Source organism: Callithrix jacchus, chromosome 5, assembly GCF_049354715.1.
Source record: "Callithrix jacchus isolate 240 chromosome 5, calJac240_pri, whole genome shotgun sequence".
Lineage (NCBI taxonomy): Eukaryota > Metazoa > Chordata > Mammalia > Primates > Cebidae > Callithrix > Callithrix jacchus.
This window is the reverse complement of record NC_133506.1, coordinates 136,504,426-136,528,109: the sequence shown is the minus strand read 5'-3', so window position 1 is coordinate 136,528,109 and position 23,684 is coordinate 136,504,426. Positions and strand designations below refer to the sequence as shown.

General features: G+C 50.7%; 1 protein-coding gene across 5 annotated transcripts in view; it reads right to left on the bottom strand.

Moving 5' to 3' along the window:
- RPTOR (regulatory associated protein of MTOR complex 1) overlaps positions 1 to 23,684 on the bottom strand; it is a 424,873-nt gene that overhangs the window by 140,631 nt on the left and 260,558 nt on the right. For all 5 annotated transcript variants that reach the window (XM_054256583.2, XM_054256581.2, XM_078374864.1 and 2 more), the window contains 2 exons: positions 12,151 to 12,251; positions 11,303 to 11,447 (listed from right to left, as the gene is read on the bottom strand). In XM_054256583.2, coding sequence (XP_054112558.1) covers positions 11,303 to 11,447; positions 12,151 to 12,251 — 246 coding nt within the window. The remainder of the gene's footprint in view (positions 1 to 11,302; positions 11,448 to 12,150; positions 12,252 to 23,684) is intronic.

Below are 23,684 nucleotides of genomic sequence, written 5' to 3'. Positions count from 1 at the left end.
CCATTCCAGAAAACACGGCCTGAGTCCCCCGCGCCCGGCAGGTGCCTGTGTCTTATTCCTGAGTCAAGATGGCCTTTTGGGTTTGGTTTTTTACTCAGGTACCCCCAGTGGGGATGATTTAGGTGGCTTCCACACCCTGATTCTATTATTGGACCAGCAGACAGTCTGAATTGGACCTAACACCTCTGGGCCAGGTCCTGGAATTCCCAGGTGTAGGCAACAGTCTTACCGGGCACCCCCAGCCACCATCACCACCTTCCTAACGTGGCCCTGCTGGAGCCTTGGTGTTGCCCATGGGGGCTGTTAGAACAGCCTCCTACCAATGGGCCCCTCTGCTGGCACCTCTCTTCAGGCCAGCTGCCCTGTGAGCTTTCTCAGAGGCTGTGACACGGCACTCCTCTGCCTTCCTGTGGTACCCCAGGCCTGGCACACCCATCGCCAACATCTCCAGCCCTGTCTTACAGACATCCCACAGGTGCCCTGGCATCCAGTGGTACTTCATTCCCAGTGCCAGGCATGTGGCAGGCTTTCAACACGCACTGGCGGAAGGACTTTCAACACTCACTGGAGGAACGGCTTTCAACACGCATTCGTGGAACGGCTTTCAACACGCATTTGCGGAAGGACTTTCAACACACTGGAGGAACAGCTTTCAACACACATTCGTGGAATGGCTTTCAACACGCACTGGCGGAAGGACTTTCAACACCCGCTGGAGGAACGGCTTTCAACTCACACTGGAGGAACAGCTTTCAACACGCATTTGTGGAACGGCTTTCAACACGCATTCACAGAATGGTTCAACACGCACAGGCGGAACGGCTTTCAACACGCATTTGTGGAATGGATTTCAATACGCACTGGAGGAACGGCTTTCAACATGCATTTGTGGAACGGCTTTCAACACGCATTCACGGAATGGTCCAACACGCACTGACAGAACGGCTTTCAACACGCATTGGCGGAATGGCTTTCAACACGCATTGGTGGAATGAGAATGCAGACGTGCAGGAACGCATGCTCTGTGCATGAGCAGCCCAGGATGAGATTTGAGGAGAGGGGAGAAAAGAAGGTCTGACTGCGAGCCATGACACTGGGCTCTGCTCCCAGCTCCGTTGCCCACCAGCTCCGGCCCAGGGAGCGGCTGACCTGCCTGCCTCGCCGCCTTGTCCAGAGGACCAGGGCCTGGCCAGGGGGCCCGTGGGAGGCCACTTGGTGAAATTCAGCATGTGGCTCTGGTGCCTTGGTGCGTGGCTGTGTCCCTCTAGGATCCGTTTCACCATCCGTTTCATGGGGTCCTTGTAGAGTGGCTGACACAAAGCAGGTGTCGGTCAGTGGCAGCTGCTGTCCCCCCCATCCCCACGGCCATAACAGCCAACACGAACCCTAAACTGGAAGTGAATTGCCACTTCACTCTTTGTACGGTCACAGAGCAAGTCTTAATTTCCACGATATAGGCTAAGTATCTCTTTTTCAAAATGCCTGGGACAGAAAGTGTTTTAGATTTCTGATTTTTTTAACTTTTGGAATATTTGCACATACATAATGAGATATAATGGGGACAGGACCCAAGACTAAGAACAAGCTCCATTTATGTTCCATATATCTCTTATACACACTGCCTGAAGCAAATTCTACACAATAATATTTGCTTATTCCACACAATAATATTTCATATACCTCTTACACACATGGCCTGAAGCAAATTCCACATAATAATTCTGTGGATGAAACAAAGTTTGTGCACACAAGGTCAGGAGGGGAATTGTCCACTTGCTGCAGCATGGTGGCCCCCAGAGTTTTGGGTTTTGGAATGTTTTGGTTTTCCAAATTAGGGACGCTTAACCCTCATGGTAGGGATGGAGGAAGGACACCAATTCCTTCAGCCCTACTCTGCCTTTCTTGTAGAAATATGTTCCTTGAGGAAACCACGTGATGATCAGTATAATGGTTCCTGCTTCTAGCTCTGCCATCTCTTCTCCTGAGTAATTTCCTAAGAGACTTGAGGACCCTGTGTTAGTTTTTTGGCTAATGACCCTCTGTGCTGCCGTGTCAAAGGGCATATTTTCTCGATGTCTTAGTAAAGGACCAAAACGAGAATGAAAAATGTTAAAATCCAGAAAAAGAGTAAAAATTTAAGATGAGCAAAGGGACAAAAGAACACTTTTACACTTTTGAGGATATGGAATATACTTCACTTTCCCAAGACTGCCCTCTGCACAAACGTGCTCTTCCCCTGCCAATACAGTTAAGAAGCAATCAGGAGATAATCAAAAGCACCTCAAAGCCCGTGCAATAAATAGCTCCCATATGCTCAATAAATCCCCAGGCTGCATGCAAATGGCATTCTGCAGCATTGAGGGAGATTTTGCTCTTTGTTAAGACAGAAGCAAAGTCAATTATTGCAAGTAAACTCTATGAAGATTCCTTGAATTTAATCAAATAAAAAGATTCTGCTTCAGAAGTTAGAAGTGTGTACGAGTTAGGGGAAGAGGAGACGAACAGAGGACAGAGAGGGTGTTTGGGCCATGGGCCAAGGGACTCAGCCTGGTACCTGGTGTGGCCTTGGTCAGCACCTCCCGTAAAGCCTATTCGCATGCTCTCCAAGGCCCTAGCTTGGTGTTGAAGGCCTGACCTGCGCTGGCGACATCACTCCGCACTCGGGACAGAGTACCACCCAGGGAAGCTGTGTCAGAGCCACGGGTGACAATCCTGCTCGGACGTGTGACCCATGTCACTGCAGTGGGCTACTGGGCTCCTAGAAGGCTGAGAGCCCACCTGGATCCAGTCGGGGGTGGGAGGTGGGGACTGACCCAGCTCCACATTTCACAGATCAGAAAAGCAGCCCCACATGGTCTGGTTTCACGGACACACAGAGGCTCAGAAGAGGCTGAGGGGATGAGCAGAGCCCTGGAGGGGGGAGCCGTGGCTCAGGGCGTGGGATGCTGCACGCAGGCCGCTCAGGGCTGTGGACTTGAGGCAGAGTTGTCTACAGGAGAGGAGGAAAATGGCTCTGTTCAAGTACTAATGAGAAGAAAGGATGTAAAGAACCTACAGACTGCTGCAAGACAAATGCTGGAGCTCGACTATTAGCACACAGTGAAGCTGCTCTGAACCTCAAGCCGCGCCTGGGCCTGGCCCTACTGACAGCCCCACTCAGAGCAAGGCAGGGAAGATGGAAGTTCTGGGAGGAGCTGGCACCCTGCGCAGCCTGCTGAGCAAGACAGAGCCCTCTCTGGGCCTTGGTGGTTTGTTTATTTATTAACCAAAGGAAAGAACCAGATTAGATGAGCTCAGAGCTCCCATTAAAATCTAAAATTGCACAGCAATCTTTTTTTTTTTTTCTGAGACTGAGTCTCACTTTGTTGCTCCTGCTGGAGTACAGTGGCGTGATCTCGACTCACTGCAAACTCCGCCTCCCAGGTTCAAGAGATTCTCCTCCCTTAGTCTCCTGAGTAGCTGGGATTACAGGCATGCACTATATGCCTGGCTAATTTTTGTATTTTTGTATTTTTAGTAGAGACGAGGTTTCACATTGGTCAGGCTGGTCTCGAACTCCTGACCTCAAGTGACCTGCCCGCCTTGGCCTCCCAAAGTGCTGGGATTACAGGTGTGAGCCACTGTGCGCGGCCTGCACGGCCACCTTTTAAACAGCAGAGCAATGGTATTCTCTAATGAGCATTTATCTGTTGATTAAAACTGGCTGCATTTTCTAGGATAAAATCAACACAAACTTGCAGCTCTAATTTGGGATTCCCAGCTGAAGACAAGTGGGAGAGTGGGTCCTATGTACACAGAGAGAACATGGTGGTGGGCTTTGGGAGCAGCCAACCCCAAGAGGTTTGGCACTGCACGACAGCAGAGGGTGGGAGGGATCGGGAAGGTGTCTGGATTAGCACCTCCCACAGCAGTCGTGCAGTCAGGCTGCTTGGAGGAGCAGGGCTGGAGTGCCAGAGGGCAGATCTGAGGGGAGGAGGCTGTGATTAGCTGTGACTGGCTCATCTGCATCGTGGGCTCCTCCCTCCAGCAGCTGGGGGCAGAGGGACTTTCTAAGCTGTTGGCTGCTCTGATGAGTCACTCGCCTGGAAGACATGTCATCCAGGCAAGAGCTGGGTTTTCAGGAAACAGTGCTGAGATGGCGGGCGCCCAGGAAGTGGGCTGGAGGAAAGCCGTCCAAGTCCGCACAGCCTGCATCTGCGCTGATCAGTCAGGGAGCGGTGCCCGCCCCGGGAACAGAAAGCCCGGGTTATTACCTCGGAGGAAGGCAAGGTTTCAGGACCCCTGAAATTGAAAGTGAAGGAGAATGACTCCCCAATGACTTTGCATCAAAAATTAAACAGGAAACAGGCTCTGAGTATCCATCACTGCTGCCGCTGCCTGAGCAGAGTGTAAATGCAGATGACTTCATGTTTTAACCTCAATCGTTTTAGGCTTTGTTCCCTTTCTTCCCGCTAAAAATTCAACCTCTCCACCACCACAGCGAGACTGAATTATTTATTCCAAAAGCTCTCTTCTGCTACTGTTCCTGTGTGCTCCCTCGGGATGTACACACTTTGGTCTATTGATGGGGCGGGAGGGAAGAGCTCTGTGCACTGTTTTAGTGGCAGACAGCCCTGCAGAGAGCCCCCGTGATGCTCGTGTCTGCATTGGCTCAGTCCTCACTGTGGTTGGCAAGATCTAATGACAGAGGTGAGCGCGATTCTGTTTCTGAGCCGGACATTCTCACTCTCTGTGCATCTGGGATCGCTTCTCGTTCCTTCATGCCTCCTCCCTGCCCTTGTTAAGGAACAGGATTTGAGGTGGGACGTGCCACTAAGGATGGAGGCCACATTTCCTGCCTCCCCAGATGAGGCTGGACCAGACATTGTCACAGGATAGGGAGGTGATGGGCGTGTGAGCTCTGTTGGCACCCCCGGCGTGAGCTGCCTCGTCCACCCCTCGTGGCCTTCCCATCTGCAGGAACGTTGCCCCAGTGGCCAGGAGGAGCTTCCACAGGGATGGGAGCCTCCAGGACAGGAGCTGCCTGTGCCCTGACACCTGGTGCTACGGCAGCTGGTGCTGCCCATGCTCACACTGGACGGAGAAGAGACCAGCCAGACCACACTGCTAGTCTTTCTTCTCCTACGAGGATCTAGGATCTTCTCCGAGTCCAAAGCCCAATTTCTACATTCAATTCCCTATCAGAGTTGGTTCATGATATAATTTTCAGAATTAAATGGAACTGACTCGTGTTTACTTTTTAGCTCCAGATTCATGCTGGCATCCTTGTTGCTGAAAACCCTCCCAGGAGAACATGTGTTAAATGCAAGTGATTCTCGTTGAAATCACATCATCGTTGATTTCTGTAAAAAGAACCCTTTAATATTACTATTTGGCATGATGTCAGACCATGCAGAAAATACCGCTAATTGGAGAGGATCCTTGGACACGCATAGCAGGGGCTGAGGAGGAAGAGTGGGGTAAGTGTCCTGAGACTCAGCCCAAGTCGCTGTGGACAAGGGCCTTCCTGCTGCACACGGCACTGCCATGTCCACAAACTGCACCACCCCTCTCCTGCTGCCACCGTGCTGGAAGCCCAGGCACCAAGGGCTTCACGGAAGCCTCTGTCCCCCAGGATTCACAGCCCAGCTCGGGGCAGGCATGCTGCCCCCCACCCATGCCCATGCCCTCCTGGATGCCAGCCCAGTCTTCTGCTGTCTGAAAGCCCCCATGCCTGCCTCATAGGCAACTCTACCAGTCATGTTTTTCTCATGTAAAGAAGTACTCAATTATGTCTTCTGTTTGTCTCTAGTTCTGAATTTATGAACAATAATGCCTTAGCCATAAAGACTCTATGCTTAAATTGCTTAGTGCTTTGAAGGCTTAGAAAGTCTACAGGTAGACTTCTGACAAATCAAAGTCATATCTATCAGTTTTTAGAATGAAGAACCATTGCTCCAGTTGTAAAGCCCTGGCACAAGCATCGTTGATGTTTATTTATAATTCTATTTAGCCTTTTTTTTGGCTGTGTGTAATACATATTTTCACATAGATATTAATTACATTGCTGATGCAATTCCTTTTTCTGTTTCTCTCATTAACATATTTTGTATAGTAATGGATAAAATTTGAAGACTGCTTACCTTCTTATAAGTACACACATCTTAATTTCCTTTCCTATTCTGTTAGGTACTAGGCTTATTCTCAGTTTTTCCCTCTCATAACCGATGTCCTGACAAATGGCTTTACTTGTCCATGTCTTTCAGAACATCCCATCAGTCGTGTTCCTTGGTTTTTCCTTAGCGGCCTGCTGTAGTCATGCTCCTGAGCCAGGTCACGGGTGGCTGCAGGGCAAAGGGGTGGGGCATCCAAAGGCAGGGTGAGCGGTGGGCAGGCAGGTAGCTGGCCATCAGGGCCAGCACTGTAAAGGCCGTCAAGCCAGGCAGTGGCCAGGTCTCAGGGGCCTGAGGTCAGGAAGGTCCCAACCAAGGGCAGGCCCCAGCCAGGCAGGTCTCAGCCGGGCATCGATGGGCAGGAGTCACCAAGATGATTCGAATGCCAGGACAGGGCTGTGAACTCCCCAACCACCTCTCACGTCCAGCTGGAGGGAAAACTCCAGGGCTCTGTCCCTGCTGGTGGGATGTGGCTGACTGCAAAATACAAGGAACGCCACCTGCTATGGGGTCCTCATGTGAGGCACGCCCTTCCTGAGACCTTACACTGGATCCTGGGGCAGCAGTACCGCTCCCTGCTCCTCTCTGCCTGATAAGACTCGTTCGGACACTGGGAAAGCTTCCTCAAGCTGACAGCGATGCTGGGATCCGCCAGCACAGCGGCCATGTGTAACAAGAGATCACAAGAGCTTTGCTCTCTGCTTAAATGCCACTGCTGCCCGGGTGAACTCCTGTCCCAGGGATGTGCCTGAAACAGAAGCTCACGCACGTACGTACCATGATGTGGCACACATGCCACTAAGTCAGCATGGAGCAGGCTGGTGCTAGACGGCTGGAGCCACGGCTGGCCTTTCCATGCGGTTCCTCACTCACCTCAGATTCTCATCAGTAAAATGGGCATATTGAGAGCAAAAATCATAGCTTCACGGCAGCACCTGCTCTGAGGCGAGATGGCTTAATAGGTGTAAACTAGAGAACATGCCCGACATGCAGCCAGCAGGTGCTTATTCCATCCGTTGCTGGAATTCCTGTTCTCACATGACCACCCGTGACAGCAGTGACTGGTGTGCCACAGGGCAGCTGTGGTCAGATCGTTCTCTGGGCTCTGCGACATTACGCTCACCCTCTCCAACCCCAGTGCTGTTTTCCAGCTGAGGAGGACAGGCTAGAACCTGGCCCCAGGATCCCCATCCCAGGCACGGCCCCTCCTGGAGGTGCAGGTGGGATCTGAGGCTGCTTTCAACCAGCAGAATATGGCGAAGGTGATGGCTGCCGTGACTGTGTGTGGCACTAGACGAGCCTGCAGCACCTGGCTCCTATTGTGGTTCTTAGGGGCGGGAGGCCAAGGACCTCCCCACTTGGTGGGGACAGTGGGTGGTCTTAACTGTGAAGGTGGCCTTAACCTGGTGGGACCCTGCACAGAGGACGTGGCTGAGTCCCCCAGCGGGAACTGGACCTGGAGGCTGCGTGCTGGTCTGCAATGACACTGCTGTCACACAGGAGTAGATGGCCAGCACCCTCCCTAATGCTGTTTCTGCCTGCAAATTCTATTTTCCATGAGTTTGCTGGAGGGATCCTATTACTAAGCAGAGGGAAGCACCCACCAGAAGAGCCACGACATGGATGTAATCTGTGAATTAGGTTTTCTTCTTTTAGCGCAAATCTTCTTCAATTCAGCACAGCTGTTCCCCTGGGTGTCCACATTCACTGCTTTGCCGTGAAGCCTGGAGCCCGCGCCTGCCGTGAGTCATTCCTGCTTTGCCACGAAGCCTGGAGGTCACGCCTGCCATGAGTCACTCCTGTTCACCTCTTCCTTCCCACAGGCCAAGTGGCTGACTAAATGCTCCCATCGTGCTCACGTCAGTCACCAGGGTAGGACGCAGATGCGTGTGCAAGGTGTGAGTTTAAGAAATAAAAAGGAAAACAAATCCAAAGTGCACAATGTTCCTTCTGCCACATGAAGGTGAAAAGGTGAAACCCCAAAGCCACCCTGGCCATCTGCATCCACAGGGCCAAGTTCTGCATGCCTGGTGGAGCCTGCAGGTGTGCCCAGTGTCCAGCGGCGACAGCACAGCGCACCGCCCCCTGCCTTAAGGAGCCTTGCCCTTCACCACCCCGGTCTGCTTCTTCTTCAGTTTTCATCTGCGATGTCCATCAAACCCAACCATGGGGACACAGCGACACCCAGCAGAAGGGTGCCAGGGACCAGGAGGAGGCCAGGGACCACCCTGCCCCAGCCTTGGAACTGAGGGGTCGCTGCTGTAATTCTACATGAACAGAGTCCATTCCATTGCACCTGGGCCGGCTGGAAGCTCTAGCTGCTGGCGGTGGCTGTACCAGTGGCCAGGTGCTGCCGGCGCTGTCTTCTGTCCAGCTCTGAGGTCACTGCCACAGGCCTTGGCACGGCCTGGTGACAAGCTCTGCATGGCCGACCGGGAAGAGTCACTTTCGTGGATGAGGAAGGAAATGTGTTTCTTGCACATGGATCATGAGCCTGCGGAGGAGCACATCTGCGCTGTGCTTCCTCATCCCTCAAGGGCCTCATTGAAATGGGGCTTGCGGGATAACAGCAGCCCCAGGTAAGGCAGGCGAGATTTTCTCTTACAGGAAGATACGGTGAGGGAGGGGGCCGGGACCCCCTTCAGGATAAAGGTTTTCCTGCCCCAGCTGCTGGGGGCACCACAGGCAGGCAGCTCACAGCTGCCAAGCCCTCTTGTGGGTGGCCTGTGTGTGATGACCAATGCAGAATGCAGGCCAGCCCACTCACCTCCCATCCCACCCTCAGGGCCCCCCAGGGCTGGCGGAGGTGAGCCTGGCTTCTCTCTGTCCAGCCCTCCACCGCTGACCCGGGGATGGCCCACTCAGGAGCAGCATCATGACAGCAGCCTCCGTCTCTGCCTGCTCCCACAGAGCCCACCCTGAAACAACCAGGATAATGTGCCCAAAAGGGAAGTGGGAGGACGTAGCGCCGATGACGGGCCATGCGGGCTGGATCACTCAAGGTGCACACTAGCCCAAGCAGAGCCCCTGACACACTCAGGGAGGCCAGAACCAGGAAAGCAGAAAAACCTGAGCATCCACAGTGACCGTGAGGAAGCAGGGGCTGCCAAGCACCAATGCGATGCTGTCCCCAGGTTTTCTGTGCCTCTGTGGATCATGACCTCATCTCATGAGTCTTGAGTGCAACAAATAAGCACGACGCGGGCTGCCTCCGTGAGGCTCCGGGGAGCCGAGTCTGCAGAACAGCCAGCCTTTTCCGGGGCAGGAAAGGGCGGCCCCGCAGGGCCGGGAGAGGTTACAGCTAGGCCTAGACTAGGACCTTCTATAAAGCAGCACGGGTATAAACGCTGGCACTCAGAAAGCTTCCCAGGGGCCAGTACTAGAAAGCAGTCTCTAGATGGAGAGGTGGGATGTGGCTGGCCTCGCCATGCACTCCTCCCAGCACCCGTCCTCAGCGCATGCGCTCCTCTCAACACCCGTCCTCGGCCGCCCACCCTCGGCTGCTCTCTGTGCTCAGGCTCCGGTCTTTGACCACGAACTCCAGTGTGATGCCACTGTCTTTAACTGTGCGCAGCTGAGCATATCAGATAGGCGGTGCCTTTACATCTGGAGAAAGCACACGCCAGACGGAAAAAGGTTCCCATGGACTGATTCCTGGTAAGAGGAACGACAGGAGCCTGCAAACCTGGAGACACCATGAGGTCCCGCTGTGAGAACTCAGCCGGCTCCCAGTGCTGAACTAGTTTTTCATCCAGGATCTTATGCGGCACTGACCCCTTCAGCTCTTTTTTTCTTTGTCTTTTTCCTTCCCTTTTTATAATAAATTTATTACAAAAACCTGTCTCAGAAGAAATAGAGACAGGATTTAAGGCTGTACTTTTTTTTAAAGGAATAAGGCCATTTTGAGGATATACTCTTTCAAAACTGCTCTAAGTATTTATTTTAAAAAAGGTTAATTTTAAATATTTATTCTAAGTATTGCACAGGCTTTTCAAACAACTCTCTCTTTTACAGCTCTGTTATTCATGGACTCGTGAGAAATATGTCTGTGGTGTATTTACACATTATTTAATTACACATTATTTAAATGGTCTACTTCTATTTTTTTTTTTTCCTTATCAGGGTTCTGTTTAATCTTACAGACTCTTAAGAAGGATACAGATCATGCATGCTTTAATTTCTTCTGTATAAAGTCCGAGTGCTGTGCTGGGTATAATGTATTTTGATCTATCTCATATAAGTATTTATACCATTGAAAATTAGATTATTTGGAGCTTTTCTGAAGTAGGTGATGGGTAGCGAGTTTGATTCCCTTCTTGCTTCTCTGGGTTTCCTGTGCTGAGGGAAGGTGGTCATGTAGATATTCAAGAAGAAAACACAGGCTAAAACAGACCGGATCAGGAAAACATGCCACACAATGGTTTCTGAGCTGGCATATGTGAACTGCTCGTTTAAAAATATTTGTGTTAGGGTTTCTCACACTGATGAACAGAACTATTTTTCCTTTGTTTTAATACCATTTTAGAATTTGCCCAAACCTGCTTCTGTTAGGATGGCCACAGAACAGAAAGAAACCAAATGTCTTCAGATATAATGTCTAGACTAAAAACCAACCCCATCGCTATTACTGTTACTACTATTAGTAGCTGTATAAATAGCAACAACTCAGCAATGGGAGAAGACTATAATCAATAGTCATAAAAGATGACATTCGTGAGCATGTGTGTGTGTGTGTGTGAGAAATAAGCATAAAAACTAATTGGTCATGAGCCCAACAGTTTAATTCTCCAGAGCTATCTTGGATGTGCTTCATAAATTCAAGTCAGCAAGTTATTTTCTCACCGCTGGTTTCTGAAAGGTTAGAAACTCTCTTACAAAGCGCCGAGTTGTGGAGCTGTGAGGCTTCAGTCGGCTCTGCTCTCGTGTAATCTGGAAAGGCCCTCCCAGGCTTCTACCCTCGGAAGGAGACCCCCGCTCCTCAGCGTGGAGGTCTCCAGGAGCACTGCATTTAGCATCACTTATTAATGCCACACAGGGCCCCCAAGTTAGGTTTGGAGCACCCCTGCCTGGCTCTGTGTAATTCCATCAGATCACAGTGGGGCAGAGGGCGGGGAGCACAGCACCCGGAGGACCCCACCCGAGACACTCACCACATTGCATGCATGTACGTGGGCGGCAGCCGTGGGCTGCTGACAGGAGTGCAGTTGTACGACCTCATGATCCTTTCTGCCAGTAAGAAATTTCGAAACAGACTAGCCACCAGCAAGTCCTGTCTGAAGAGCTTCTGGAAGAGATCTGAGGGCAGACAGAAGACGGAAAGAAGTCCTTAGTGATTCGTGTCTATCATTTAAAGCCAAATACACACATTCACTACCATCAAAAATTACTAAAGACAAGTCGGGACTAATATGCATATTTCCCATCAGCAACACACACACACGCACAAACACACATGCACACAAAAATACATGCATGTACACACATATGTATTAGATATATACATATATGCACAGACATGAACACACAAGCATGTGCGCACATATGCAAATACACGCACACAAATACACATGCATGTACACTTGCACGCATGTATATGCGTACACAGTGCATACATACATACATGTAAACAAACACCCCAAATCAACCAATCAGTACACAAAAAATATGAACGAGTCCTATTCACATTTGGTTTTCAGCAAATGTGAATAATGCCGGTGACTCTATAGATAAGCCGCCCTTGCCCAGTGAAGGCTGCGCTACCAGTCAGGGCAAATGCTGACATGGCGTCTCTCCGCACACCGTGCGGAGAACTGGTGTCCTGGAACTCACCACTGCCAGCAGAAACCGCCTTAGGTGGTTGTCTTCTCCTTTTCAGCCCCTCCCACTGTCTTCCTTGCTAGTGCTCCCTGATCCCATCCGACTTCTCTCATGTCCGAGAGTCACTCTCGGCGCTTCCAAGGCCATACCTTCCCTCCCCAAGGCCCAGCCCGCGCCTCACCCCGGGGGAGCACGTTCCACGCGATGGTATCTGTGATGGCTGTGAAGATCCAGTTCAGCTCGCCCAGGGGCGTCCTCCTGTCATTCAGGCGGCCAGGGATTCTAGAAGACAGGGCGCATTCTCATGAGTGATGCCATGGCTCTGAGAGCAGGCAATGGAGCAGAGCTTGCAAGGAAAAAGGGCGCGGGTGGCGAAAGGCTCTGAGCAGAGGTTCAACGCAGCCAGGAGAATCAAACTCTCACAGTTCAGAGCTCAACCGCCATTTGTAGCTTCCCCCTCCCCGCATACCTCCAAAAAGGCTGCTGCTTCCCATGACCCCAGACGTGCACACCAAGGCCAGCTGGTCACACATGGTTCCTGTGGACCGCTGGCTGGACAGTCCGTGGTGTGTACTGAAAGGAGTGCACGCCGGGCCCCGCCGGCCCACACCTCAGCCCGCGAATGCTGTGGAGGCGCATGTTCCATGCCAGGGGAGTCTCACCCACAAGTCTACTTCACTCCCACGTATTCAACCCGCAGCCGATGCCGCAACAGATATGTGGGGACTGCCAGCGTGTGCCCAGGCCCTGTCCTCGGAGAGCCGGGTCTTGGGGGAGGGACAGGCAACAGGCAAATGCACAAGCACATGAGAGGTGCCCAGTGATGGCAGATCACAGAGCAAACATGACAGAGTGGGAGGGGATGAGGCTGCTGCACTTCGCACATGGCGGATGGCACCAAGGACCACTCCTCAATCGTGAGAAGGACGAAACCATGACTTCCGCAGCAACTGGGATGGAGATGGAGGCAATTATTCTAAATGAAGTCACTCAGGATGGAAAACCAAACGCCTCATGTTCAGAGCCATGAGTATGATCCCGCTACTGAGAAGACCGAGCAGATCAGTGATTCCCATTGTGGGGATCCATGTGACGGCACCGTCTTCATAGGAATAACAGTCAGAGGCTGTGGGTCAGGAATCCAGGGCAGCTGAGTCAAGTGTGATTCTTTTCTCAAACTGCTGTAGTTGGAGTCCCGCTGTGTTGCCCAGGCTGTTCTGGAACTCCTGGCCCAGTGATCCTCCCGCCTCCTGCTCCCAAAATGCTGGGATTACAGGTGTGAGCCACCATGCCCAGCCTAAGCAAGCTTCTTAATATAATTCTTCAACACATGCTTTTTCCTCCCACTAAATGCCTCTTCCTTTAGGAACAAAAATAACATCTTATTTCCTTAAAATAGGCTCAGTGATAGAACAAGAAAAATGAGAAATTGGTATAATATTCTAAAGCAGCACTGTTGCTCAAACAATGCTAGAAGTCTCAAACAAAGATTTCCAAATTCAAGAAAAATTTTGACCTCCACACGGGAGACCTGAGTGTACCCAACATCAAGGTTTTACGGTCAGGCTGCTGGCCAGGGCAGATGTCTGAGAAGTACCTGTCAGTAGCTTTGTGGGTGGGGCAGGATGGGCGTCATCAAGGATTCCCACCATTTAAAAGAAACCAGGGCCTGGAGGCTACCACGCAGCACGAAGAGCCTCGTCTCACCCCGCTTCCTTCTCCCCAGCCTGCTCCCACTTCTGAGCGAGCGTATCAGACCGCCGAGCAGAGGAGAAGAAAAGGCGCTCGCTCCATAACAACCTGCAACAGGGCGCGGCCCCAGGAGGCACGTGAGGGTAGGGCGCACCTCCCAAAGAGAAGACACTGCCTTATGAAACACAAGCAAACAGCCTGGGAACTCATTTTACCAGGCCGCTCATCTCAGTCCTCAAGCGCAAGTACAAACAGGGGTGGTGGCCTTGGACGCGGCCCTGGGAAACAGCATGGGGGAGGGGCATGGGGGGCATCGTGGGGTGGAGGTGGAGCCCTAACACACAGTGTCTTGGGTTCCACACCTGCAAATGAGAAACACATATGCTGAAAACCTTTTTAATGAAATGACTGACAAAATAATCAATCACAACGTTCCGCAGAAACAGTCTCTTTCAAGCTGCAGAACTCTCATGGGGGTGCGCCTGCCCTCCTTACCAAAGCCGAGCAGAGTAGGCACAGTGCCCAGGCCACCCATCCTCACCAAAGCTGAGGAGAGGAGCGAGCGCGCCCAGGCCACCTCTCCTCACCAAAGCTGAGCAGAGGAGGCACAGCGCCCAGGGCACCCCTCCTCACCAAAGCTGAGCAGAGGAGGGACAGTGCCCAGGGCACCCCTCCTCACCAAAGCTGAGCAGAGGAGGGACAGTGCCCAGGCCACCCCTCCTCACCAAAGCCGAGCAGAGGCCACATACTCTGTGGTCTTGGATCAGGAAACAGACGGCCCAGGTGTGCCAGGAAGGAGGATATGGGGGTGCTGACCCTGAGCCTCCTGCCACAGCTTCTCTCTTCTCTCTTAACATATCTGGAGTTAACCAAACTGCAAGGGCAGAGGACCGTCCCCAAGACTCAAGAATAGAGGCACCCAGGGCAGGGTGGGGCCCAGCACCTTGAGCAGAGTTTGGAACCTCGCTCTGTGGAGTCCAGACAGTTACCCTCCCAGCAGGACTGTGACACCCTGGAGCACTGCCAAGTCGGGAAGTGCCCGGAGCCTGTGTGTTCAGTCACACAGACATGACCGATGGACTGACTGAATCTGCATCACTCGAAGTCCGCACTCCATGTCACACGGCTGGTCTGATGTATGCAGCCCCCATCCTAAGGCAGCTGCACATGCCTGTCCCTGCCCTAAACAAGACACTTCTATCCTGTACGAGTGGGAGCTGGCACGACCTTCTTTACTACATGTAAAGGTCAGAGACATGTGCGTAGCTCAGTACATCCACTTCCAGGAAGTGATCAAGCCTAAACCAGAAGCAGGATGGGGAAATGGAGTGCAAAAGAGGACATGTGGTGCCGTCATTTGCCATCATGGAAAGTCCGACATTTACTCTGAAATGATTAAGCAAACCATGCAACGGCCACAACGCAGCAGCTACAAGCAACTGTTATTTCAGTAACATGCGAAAACACTTTGTGACATTAAGAAGCAAGACACATGCTCTACGGTCCCAATTAACGTATGCGCAAGAAGAGACAACTGGAGGAGAAACCTCAAAATCATGGGGTACTCTTGTCTTTACAGCATCAACAACTGCAATGAATGTGTCCAGCTGAGTAACGGGGAACTGCCAAAACCCTGGCTCCTGCAGCTCCTCATCCTCAGCCCTGGTGATGCCCAGGACGGAGTCTGTGGGGTGCAGCACAGCTCGGGCAGCTGTGGGGCAGGGTGTGGGTGGGTGCATCTCAAAAGAAGCGCAGGGACCATTACAAACAGACAGACCACTTGCCCACAGGCTGTCTGCAAACCAGGACTAAACGCACACCTAACGTGAGCCCATGTATCCTGAATGAAGTGAAGCTCACAGAGCCCTGCCGGTCCTGAGTCTGTGACCCCTGCCTAAGAGAAAGCTGCATTCTGAGCAGCAAGGGGCTTCTCACGAGGTCCCGTACCCTGGCACCGTCACTGGATGGCCACGCCATCAAGATAAACAGAGGCCAGGCATGGCCAGTGTGTACTTAGTTGTGTATTTACGAATTAGTATCTTGTGACAATCACCAGTAGATGAACGCAAAGCTAGACTCCCCCAACGTGGTCCTGAAAATCCCACTGATCTCTTTCCTAAGCTCATCACTAAACGAGACAGAGCCATCTGCCCAGCTGACTTCAGACAGACCCAGAAATCATTCAAGTCGAGGAACCAACCATCCAGTGAGTGAAATCTGACGCGGCTTCTTGATGTAACAGGCCTGGGCCTGCCTGGTGTGACAACGCGGCATGAAGTCCAGTGTCCCTCACTTTTCACGTCACAGAAAGTTAAATCCTTGTGACACTGCTTGTTTCTGGTTTTCTTTCTGTACCTGATCCTAACCAACGCTGAGCCTCGCCCCACTCAGGAGGCCGCCGGGATCATGAGGGGACCACGGGAGAAGTCTACTGGCGTTGGGTGTCCACGTCAGACCACGTTTTTCATTCCAGAAGTTTCTTTGAAACCTCAAAGGGTTAATGATCAAGGTGGCTCTTTTAAAATTGAAATCCACAGTCTTAATCAAGGACTTTTATGTGAAAACTAAAACAGCTACAGTTCAGGAAAAGATCGCTGAATTGGGAGGCAAGAAAACTCCAGCGCTGGTCCCAGCTGTGCTGTGGCTGGATGACTCGTGGCACCTGCTGTTCTGCTGAGTCAACATGGCTGACCTTTATGCAAAATGGGGACTAAAATAAAAGGGATCACATTCCAACAGCAAATGCGGCAGATGCCAGGGCGGCCTCCCCGACAGGGCCTGCTCCTCCTCAGACTCTCCTCCGCTGCTGTCAAAAGGAGGGTTTATCTCCACCTTCCTTCACACTTCCAGGCTTACCTGCGGCATTCTGCTTCTTGCCAGGATTTATCTTCCTTACCCCAATATCCAGGCCGTCACGGTGCCCCTGGCCCTGCTAGACGCTGGTGGAACTTCAGCATCCACACCCATCTGTGCAACCGCCCTAGAGCACCAGGCCAGCTCTGAAATACCAAGCAGGTGCCTTTCCCCTGAGGCCCCTTCTTCTTCCCTGACACCCCTGGCTGTCCCCACCGCCAACAGCACCAGGTTCCCTCTGCTGGGAACTTGTCACTCAACAAAAGCAGCTGTGTGCCCCAGCCCTCGCCTCTGATTCTCCAGCAGCTGCCAGATGGGTCACAGCATATCACAGCCACTCTCCCAAGGGTGCTCCATCTCCCTAACCCCTTTCCTGGACCTGCCCAGCTTCCTGCCATCTGCCCCATCACCCTGCTTGCTCCCCACATCCAGCACAAGATGCCACCCACTCCTTGGGTCCCTGTCTCTCCCTGGTTCACTCACAGGTGCCCACCTGCCGTTGCTTGCCTTCCAGTCTCCCCAGGTTCCTGCTCTCACCTGGATTCTTGGAGGCGCCTTTCGCTCCGGCTGCACTCAGGAGCCTTACCACAGGATCTCCTCCCCATGGGGCGGCCGCCTCGCTGCTATTCCCGGCCCCGTCCATGCAGAGGACAAGGACAAGGGGATGTGAGGTCATCAGGAGACCCCCAGCCTTCCTCTTCCTGCATCTCCAGGCCTAAACTTGGAAGCCAGATGGATATGGGCTTGAATTTGGCCAGAGACTGGCTGCCCAGCTTTCAGAGGCTTCGAGTTTCCTCAGCATGAACACTGACACTACCTCCACGGCCACTGCCAGCCAGGCACTCACAGCACAACTGCCGCTGTGCGACCTGGCAGACCCATGTCACCCACCTGCCACGTCCACCAAGACTTCCTTCCCAGTGCCCTCAGCAGGTAGGTCTTATTGTCACTTGCTTTTCAGATAGAGAAACCGAGGCTCCATTAGGGTGTGTCTTCCTTTGGAGACAAGCCGTGGAAACCAGACCCAGGCCCTGCGGCCGCCTTGCAGGGTCTGGAGGACCGGGGAGACTGCTGGCTGCTGGGGCTCAACACGCAGTGGCCACTGGGGCCTTAAGCCTGTCCACCCTGGGGAAAACCCACGCGGCCCTGCAGCTCGCACTGGCTAAGCTCTCCGTGGGCTCCTGCAGGCTCTCTCATTTGCCACATGAAAGCTGCTTTCGGTCCTCACCACTCTTCCCAGCCACCCCCTGCCAAGCCCCCTGACTCCCCAATGGCTGCCAGCCTTGCCTTTCTTTATCTGCTCAATTTGTGAATCCTGACTGTCCCTCCCCTGGCACCCTGCTCCTCCCCAGTGACCTCTGGGCACACTGCACTGCCAGCTCTTTACACACTTCGCATCTGTTCCAGCAGCAGCCCTGCTCCTTCTAGGTCTCACAAGGTGCTTGCCTTCACCCTCGGCTTGCCTGGCATCACAGCTCAAGCGTAACGTGTGTAAAATCAAGCGCAACACCATCATCTCCACTGCCGGTCTCCACTCCAAGAGTCCCTGTGGATTTGCTTTTCACTGAGGCTCGAAACCCTGGAGGCCCCAAGCCCTCAGCTGCTCTCCAGTCCTGCATGGGGGCCAGCCGGGCCTCCCGCAAATGCCTCTTCCCACCTTCTCTGCAGCGCCCTGCAGCCCAGGCCTGCCAGGCATTCGTTCTCGGGCCAGGCCCTTCTGCTCTGGCTCACACTATGCAGGCTGATGGCTCTTCACACATAGCCGGGCTCCCAAATCTACCAGGTTCTCCACTGACCACTGCAGTGGTTTTTCACCACTTTTTAGCTACTCAAACAAAATCTTATGCAGGACAAAGGACAGCAAAACTCTGGCTGGAGGAGTGAGGGCCAAGAGCCCCGCGGCTCTTCGACTGCCTGTGTAGAAGCTGTGCCCCCACCTTTCAGGTCTCCAGAATCGCTCCATGGACACCACCTCGCCAGCCAGGAGGATGCTTTGCAGGTGACGGACTGTCCAGTCCCGATTTGCGAGGCACAGGATGACAGCTGAGATCCTCCTCTAAATTTCTCTGGTGCTCAATGAATCCCTTACTTTTTCTTTGTTACCCAGCACTGCTCCACTCTGTTAATTTTCTGTGTAGCTAAATTCCCGTGGACAATGACTTGCTCTCCTGGACATAAATCAATCTTACAGTTCCTGGCAGCTCGTGAAGCACACGGTATGATCTATACAGCGCGCAGGCCTGGCCACCTCACTTCCCCACTTAAAAAACAGCTGCTCCCACAGATGCCAATGGCTGTCCCTGCCTGTGGACACCAGGCTGGGCCCTCAGTGGGAAAAAGTGTGGTGCAGGGACAGCCCCATCTGGCCTGCACTGGGACTGGCCCATGTTCAGATGGGGCCTTGCTCTGCTCTGGGCAGCCCTGGACTGTGCTAAGCACAGCAGAGCTAGAGTCGACTGCCTCCAAGTTGGAGTGGCAGCTCTCTCTCCATGGGGCCTGCAGTGCCTGGGCCAGGCGTACATCAGGTCCAGCTTCCGTCCTGGCCTCTGACAGGTGTTTCTTCCAACAAACCTTGTGCACCCCTAACTGCCTGGTGTCCGCTCCCTAGAACAGCCACGTGGCTGACATGGTACGTATGAGACTGAGTGGCTCGCGCGTGTTTACCTTCCTTGTGCTATTTTCTACTTCTCCCCCAACTTCCCATTTCACCAAATACGTCGCTTTCCAGCCACTCAGACTTGTTCTCAAACATCCTGTGTGCTCTGTTCAGATCATCCTCCTGTCTTCCCGGCTTAGGGGACACTGATGAACCTTTTGTCATTCGGCTCAAGTCCTGCCTCCTCTCAGGACACTCCCTGGGGCCTCTGCCACACCAGCCTAGGGGACCCCACTGGCTGCGGCTGCTTTGATGCCTGCCCAGAGAGCTGTGGCTGTCTCTGCAGTAAGAGACAGTGCTGCCCAGGCTGTGTCTCCACTGAGGCTTGGAGCTCTCTGAAAGTTGAGGACTAAGTACTTTCTTCATCTTGCTATTACGATGCTCAGCATGAAACATCGCATGCAGAATGGGTGCCGCATACATATTTGATGAGCCAGTGGGTGAATCCCTACTGAATGATGGTAAAGCTGCATGTAAACAAAATGTTAAATGAAAAACTATGGTTTCCAAGAAATAGGACAAACTCACTAAAAATACTCAAATGATGATTAAAAAAGAAAATAAGATAGTACAAATCATCCCCAATTCCATCATCTAAGGAGCCCTGAAATACTCTGGTGGCCATTCCTCTGGATTATCTCTTCGTGCACAAAATCAAAAAATGCCCAAGAATATACTTAGGCAAAAGTCTGCAAGGGTATACCTGAGGTATTAATAATGATTATCTTGGCGTGCTGAAGAAAATGGAGGATTTTAATTCTTTTCCCTTATGTGTACTTAATACTATGCTGAAAACATACAACTTACATATTAAAGAAAATCCAAACTCCCCGCCTCCCCTTTTATTTTAAATAAGAAGGAAGCTACAGCAAGTTTTCCTGAAAAGGGAAGATATTTCAAAACAGCATCACGAAAAAAAATTCCTTTGAGATGAGGTCTCACTCCATCACCCAGGTTGGAGTGCAGTGGTTCAATCTCGGCTCACTGCAATTTCCACCTCCCAGGCTGAACTGATCCTCCTACCTCAGCCTCACAAGTAGCTGGGACCACAGGTGCATGCCCCCATACCTGGCTAATTTTTTTGTATTTTTGGTAGAGATGGGGTTTTACCATGTTGCCCACGCTGGTCTCGAACTCCTGAGCTCAGGTGATCCACCTGCTGGCCAAAACTGTATTAATTAAAAATTTATATCATCTCAGATTAAATTCAATTAAAGAAGGATACACATTTAAATTTAAACGACTGCTATGAAAACGACGGTGTAGAGAACCTTGAGCTGGCTCAGTCACTTACTGCAAATAATACATTACTTACAAATGTTCCATGACAGGTTTGGGGAGGTGAACTGAGCAGTTTCTCTTTAAAATAATTCTTTTGAAAATCCAGATCAGTACATAGTGGTTAGATCGCTAGGAAGAGGAAAGCTATGTATACATATCTCACACCCCTGGTTCCCCACAGTCAGGGCTAGGAGTAATGAGGGGGCCACGGATCACAACGTTACTGAGAGGAATCTTTGAGCATGTGTGCGGGTGTGATGGGCGTGTCCACACAGCCTCTGAACAAACGCTTCATCGAAACCGTATGCATAAAACATGCATCTATGTTTGTCGTTGTAAAAACACAACTCCGTGGGGAAAGTAAACTGGAAGGAAGATCAGGAAAAATGCACCAGGCGGCAACTTCTTGTGAAACTAGTGAAAACGCTTTTTCTTAAGCTAATGTTGCTCTGAACCAAGTAAACATGCATTCCTGTGCTACTCTTTTCCAACCTCTCTTTACTTAAAATGATGCAGAATTCAACACTCTATAGCATTATGTGACTTTCTCACTACACAGTGCCCCATATTAGACCCATTTACAGACTTCCAGAGATCATAATTAAAGTCCATTTCAGTGTGCATAAACTCATGGTTTACAAATTGTAGCATACGATGTTGGGCTGAATAGTTTGCAATTTAAAGCCAGAGGAGCAGCCTGTCAACTGGGCTACAATGCTTAGTCTAGAGGACAGAGGGACAGGAACAGGAACAAGAGAGCCGGTAAGAGGCCCAGCTGGACACAGAGGGCTGGGGACGTGGGCTGTGGGTCCATCTCTGTGCCCGCAGACCCTCGTGTGCAGCCACTGAACATTATCTAAAAAGCTCAGCCCACCAGACTCCAAGTCACAGGTGCAAATCTGGGGGTGTGTGGTGCCCATGGGTTTAGCATTTCGTGGACTGCATGAGCTCCCTTGCGGGTAATGGCAGATGAAGTGATTCAGACCATTCTCGCCTGGAGAACAGCTAGAAAGGCTGTGTGTGTGTTCGGGGAATATTTTAGAAAGCAAGGAGAGGCAGGCCAGCCTATGAGAAGTTATGGGGCTAAGACCCGAGGGAAGGAAGCCTGGGGTTGAGCTTTTGTTTGGGGTCACCTCTCTTGGAAGCATCTGGCAATTCCAGAAACGGGACCCACCAGCAGGGATGCTGAGCAGATCGCAGCAGGCTCATGGGGCTGGGGAGCAACAGCGGGAGAGGAGGGAGTGCCAAGGAGAAGCAGATCTGGTGAAACTCCTCGGTTTTAGATGGAAACTCTAAAGGGCTCTCCTCTGGGAACAAGAAACTAGAAACAATCCAGACTTCACAGCCTCAAATCACCCCCATATACTGTATAATTTCCATTTTCAATCTGTAGCATTCAGTTAAAGAAAAAACAGGTAATTACTGGAAAACTGTGTATATGTTTGAAACCAAGAAAAGCAGCTGACAAGAAAGGGATGGACGGAGGATCTGAATAATGGAGCTGCCTGGCCAGACTTGACAATAATCTTACTTAGTATGAATAAGGAATTAAAGGACAAGGTGAACAATTATAGAAAAAAAATAGAAGCTACTTCTTTTGAAACCCTGGAAATTAAAAATTTAGTATACTAAGAAATCAAGGGCCAGGTGCAGTGGCTCACGCCTGTAATCCCAGCATGTGGAGAAGGCCCTGGGCGGCGCTGAAGTTTAGGCCTTGCTGGAGAGGGCGTGGCTGTGTCCCACAGGGTAGAGAAGAACACAAATGAGACGATCTTCAATGAAATGTAAGTAAAATCCCACGATATATCAAAGGGTAATGTACCATGACCACGTGGGGTTTATCACACGAATGCAGTACTGCTTAGCGCCTGAACATCAATCATGTGATGCACCGTCTTAACAGGGTATGGGTGAACAGCTGTGCGATGCTCTCCACAGACACAGAGAAAGCTGCTGGCGAGTTCCAACACCAACTCACAATAAAGACTCTCGCAAAACTAGGTAGAGAAGTGCACTCCCTCAACCTGATAATAGGTATCTGAAAAATTCACAGCACGCATTATACTTAGTAGATTAAGACAAAATGTTTCCCTGTCATTGATCTTTGACTGCGTTTAGGGCTTGACTGCCCAGCTGTACTGCTTCCATTTAACATTATACTGGAGGCGTCGGGCAGTGCAGTGAAGCAAGAAAAAGAAATGAGAGACATAAACATTGGAAATAAGAAGTAAAACCGTACGTATTTTCAGATGACATAATTAGATACATAGATGATCTAAGAAAGCTGGAAAACAGCTCCCAGAGCCAGTAAGTGACTGCAGCAAGGTTAGAGGAAATGAGATCCTTATGCAAAAATCAGTTAATTTCCATATACGGCATTCAATAATTTTCAAACATTAATCAGCTATATTTCTATATGTGGTGTTCAATAATTTTCAAAGTAACATTAATCAGCTAGATTTCTATATGTGGCTGTTCAATAATTTTCAAAGTAACATTAATCAGCTACATTTCTATATGCGGCGTTCAATAATTTTCAAAGTAACATTAATCAGCTATATTTCCATATGCGGTGTTCAATAATTTTCAAAGTAACATTAATCAGCTACATTTCTATATGCCGCGTTCAATAATTTTCAAAATAACATTAATCAGCTACATTTCTATATGCTGCGTTCAATAATTTTCAAAGTAACATTAATCAGCTACATTTCTATATGCGGCATTCAATAATTTTTAAACTAACATTAATATAACAAACTATTTGCAAGACATGTACAGATAAAGCTACAAAGCACCAAGACAACTAAACCAGTATGTGGTAATGATTATGGAATCTGAACCCACTATGTCCATGGATCAGAAGACTCCCTATTACTAGGATGGTAATTCTCTTCAAATTGATCTAGATTTAATGTAATTCCAATCAAAATCTCAGCAGGCTTCTCATTAGAATTGATAAACCGATTTTTAAATTTATATGAAGCGCAAGGATCTAAAACAGCCAAAACCATTTTGACAAAAACGAAACAAAGCAAAACAAAACGATTAACTGAGACTCACACTAAGCTGCAGTGATCACGGTAACATGGTATTGCTATCCTTCTGCCAATAGAGACACACAGATCAACACAGTAGAACAGAACAACATAACTACACAGTTACAGTCAAATGATTTGTGTCAAAGGTAATTCAATGACAAACAAATAGTCTCTTCCACAAATAGTGCTGGA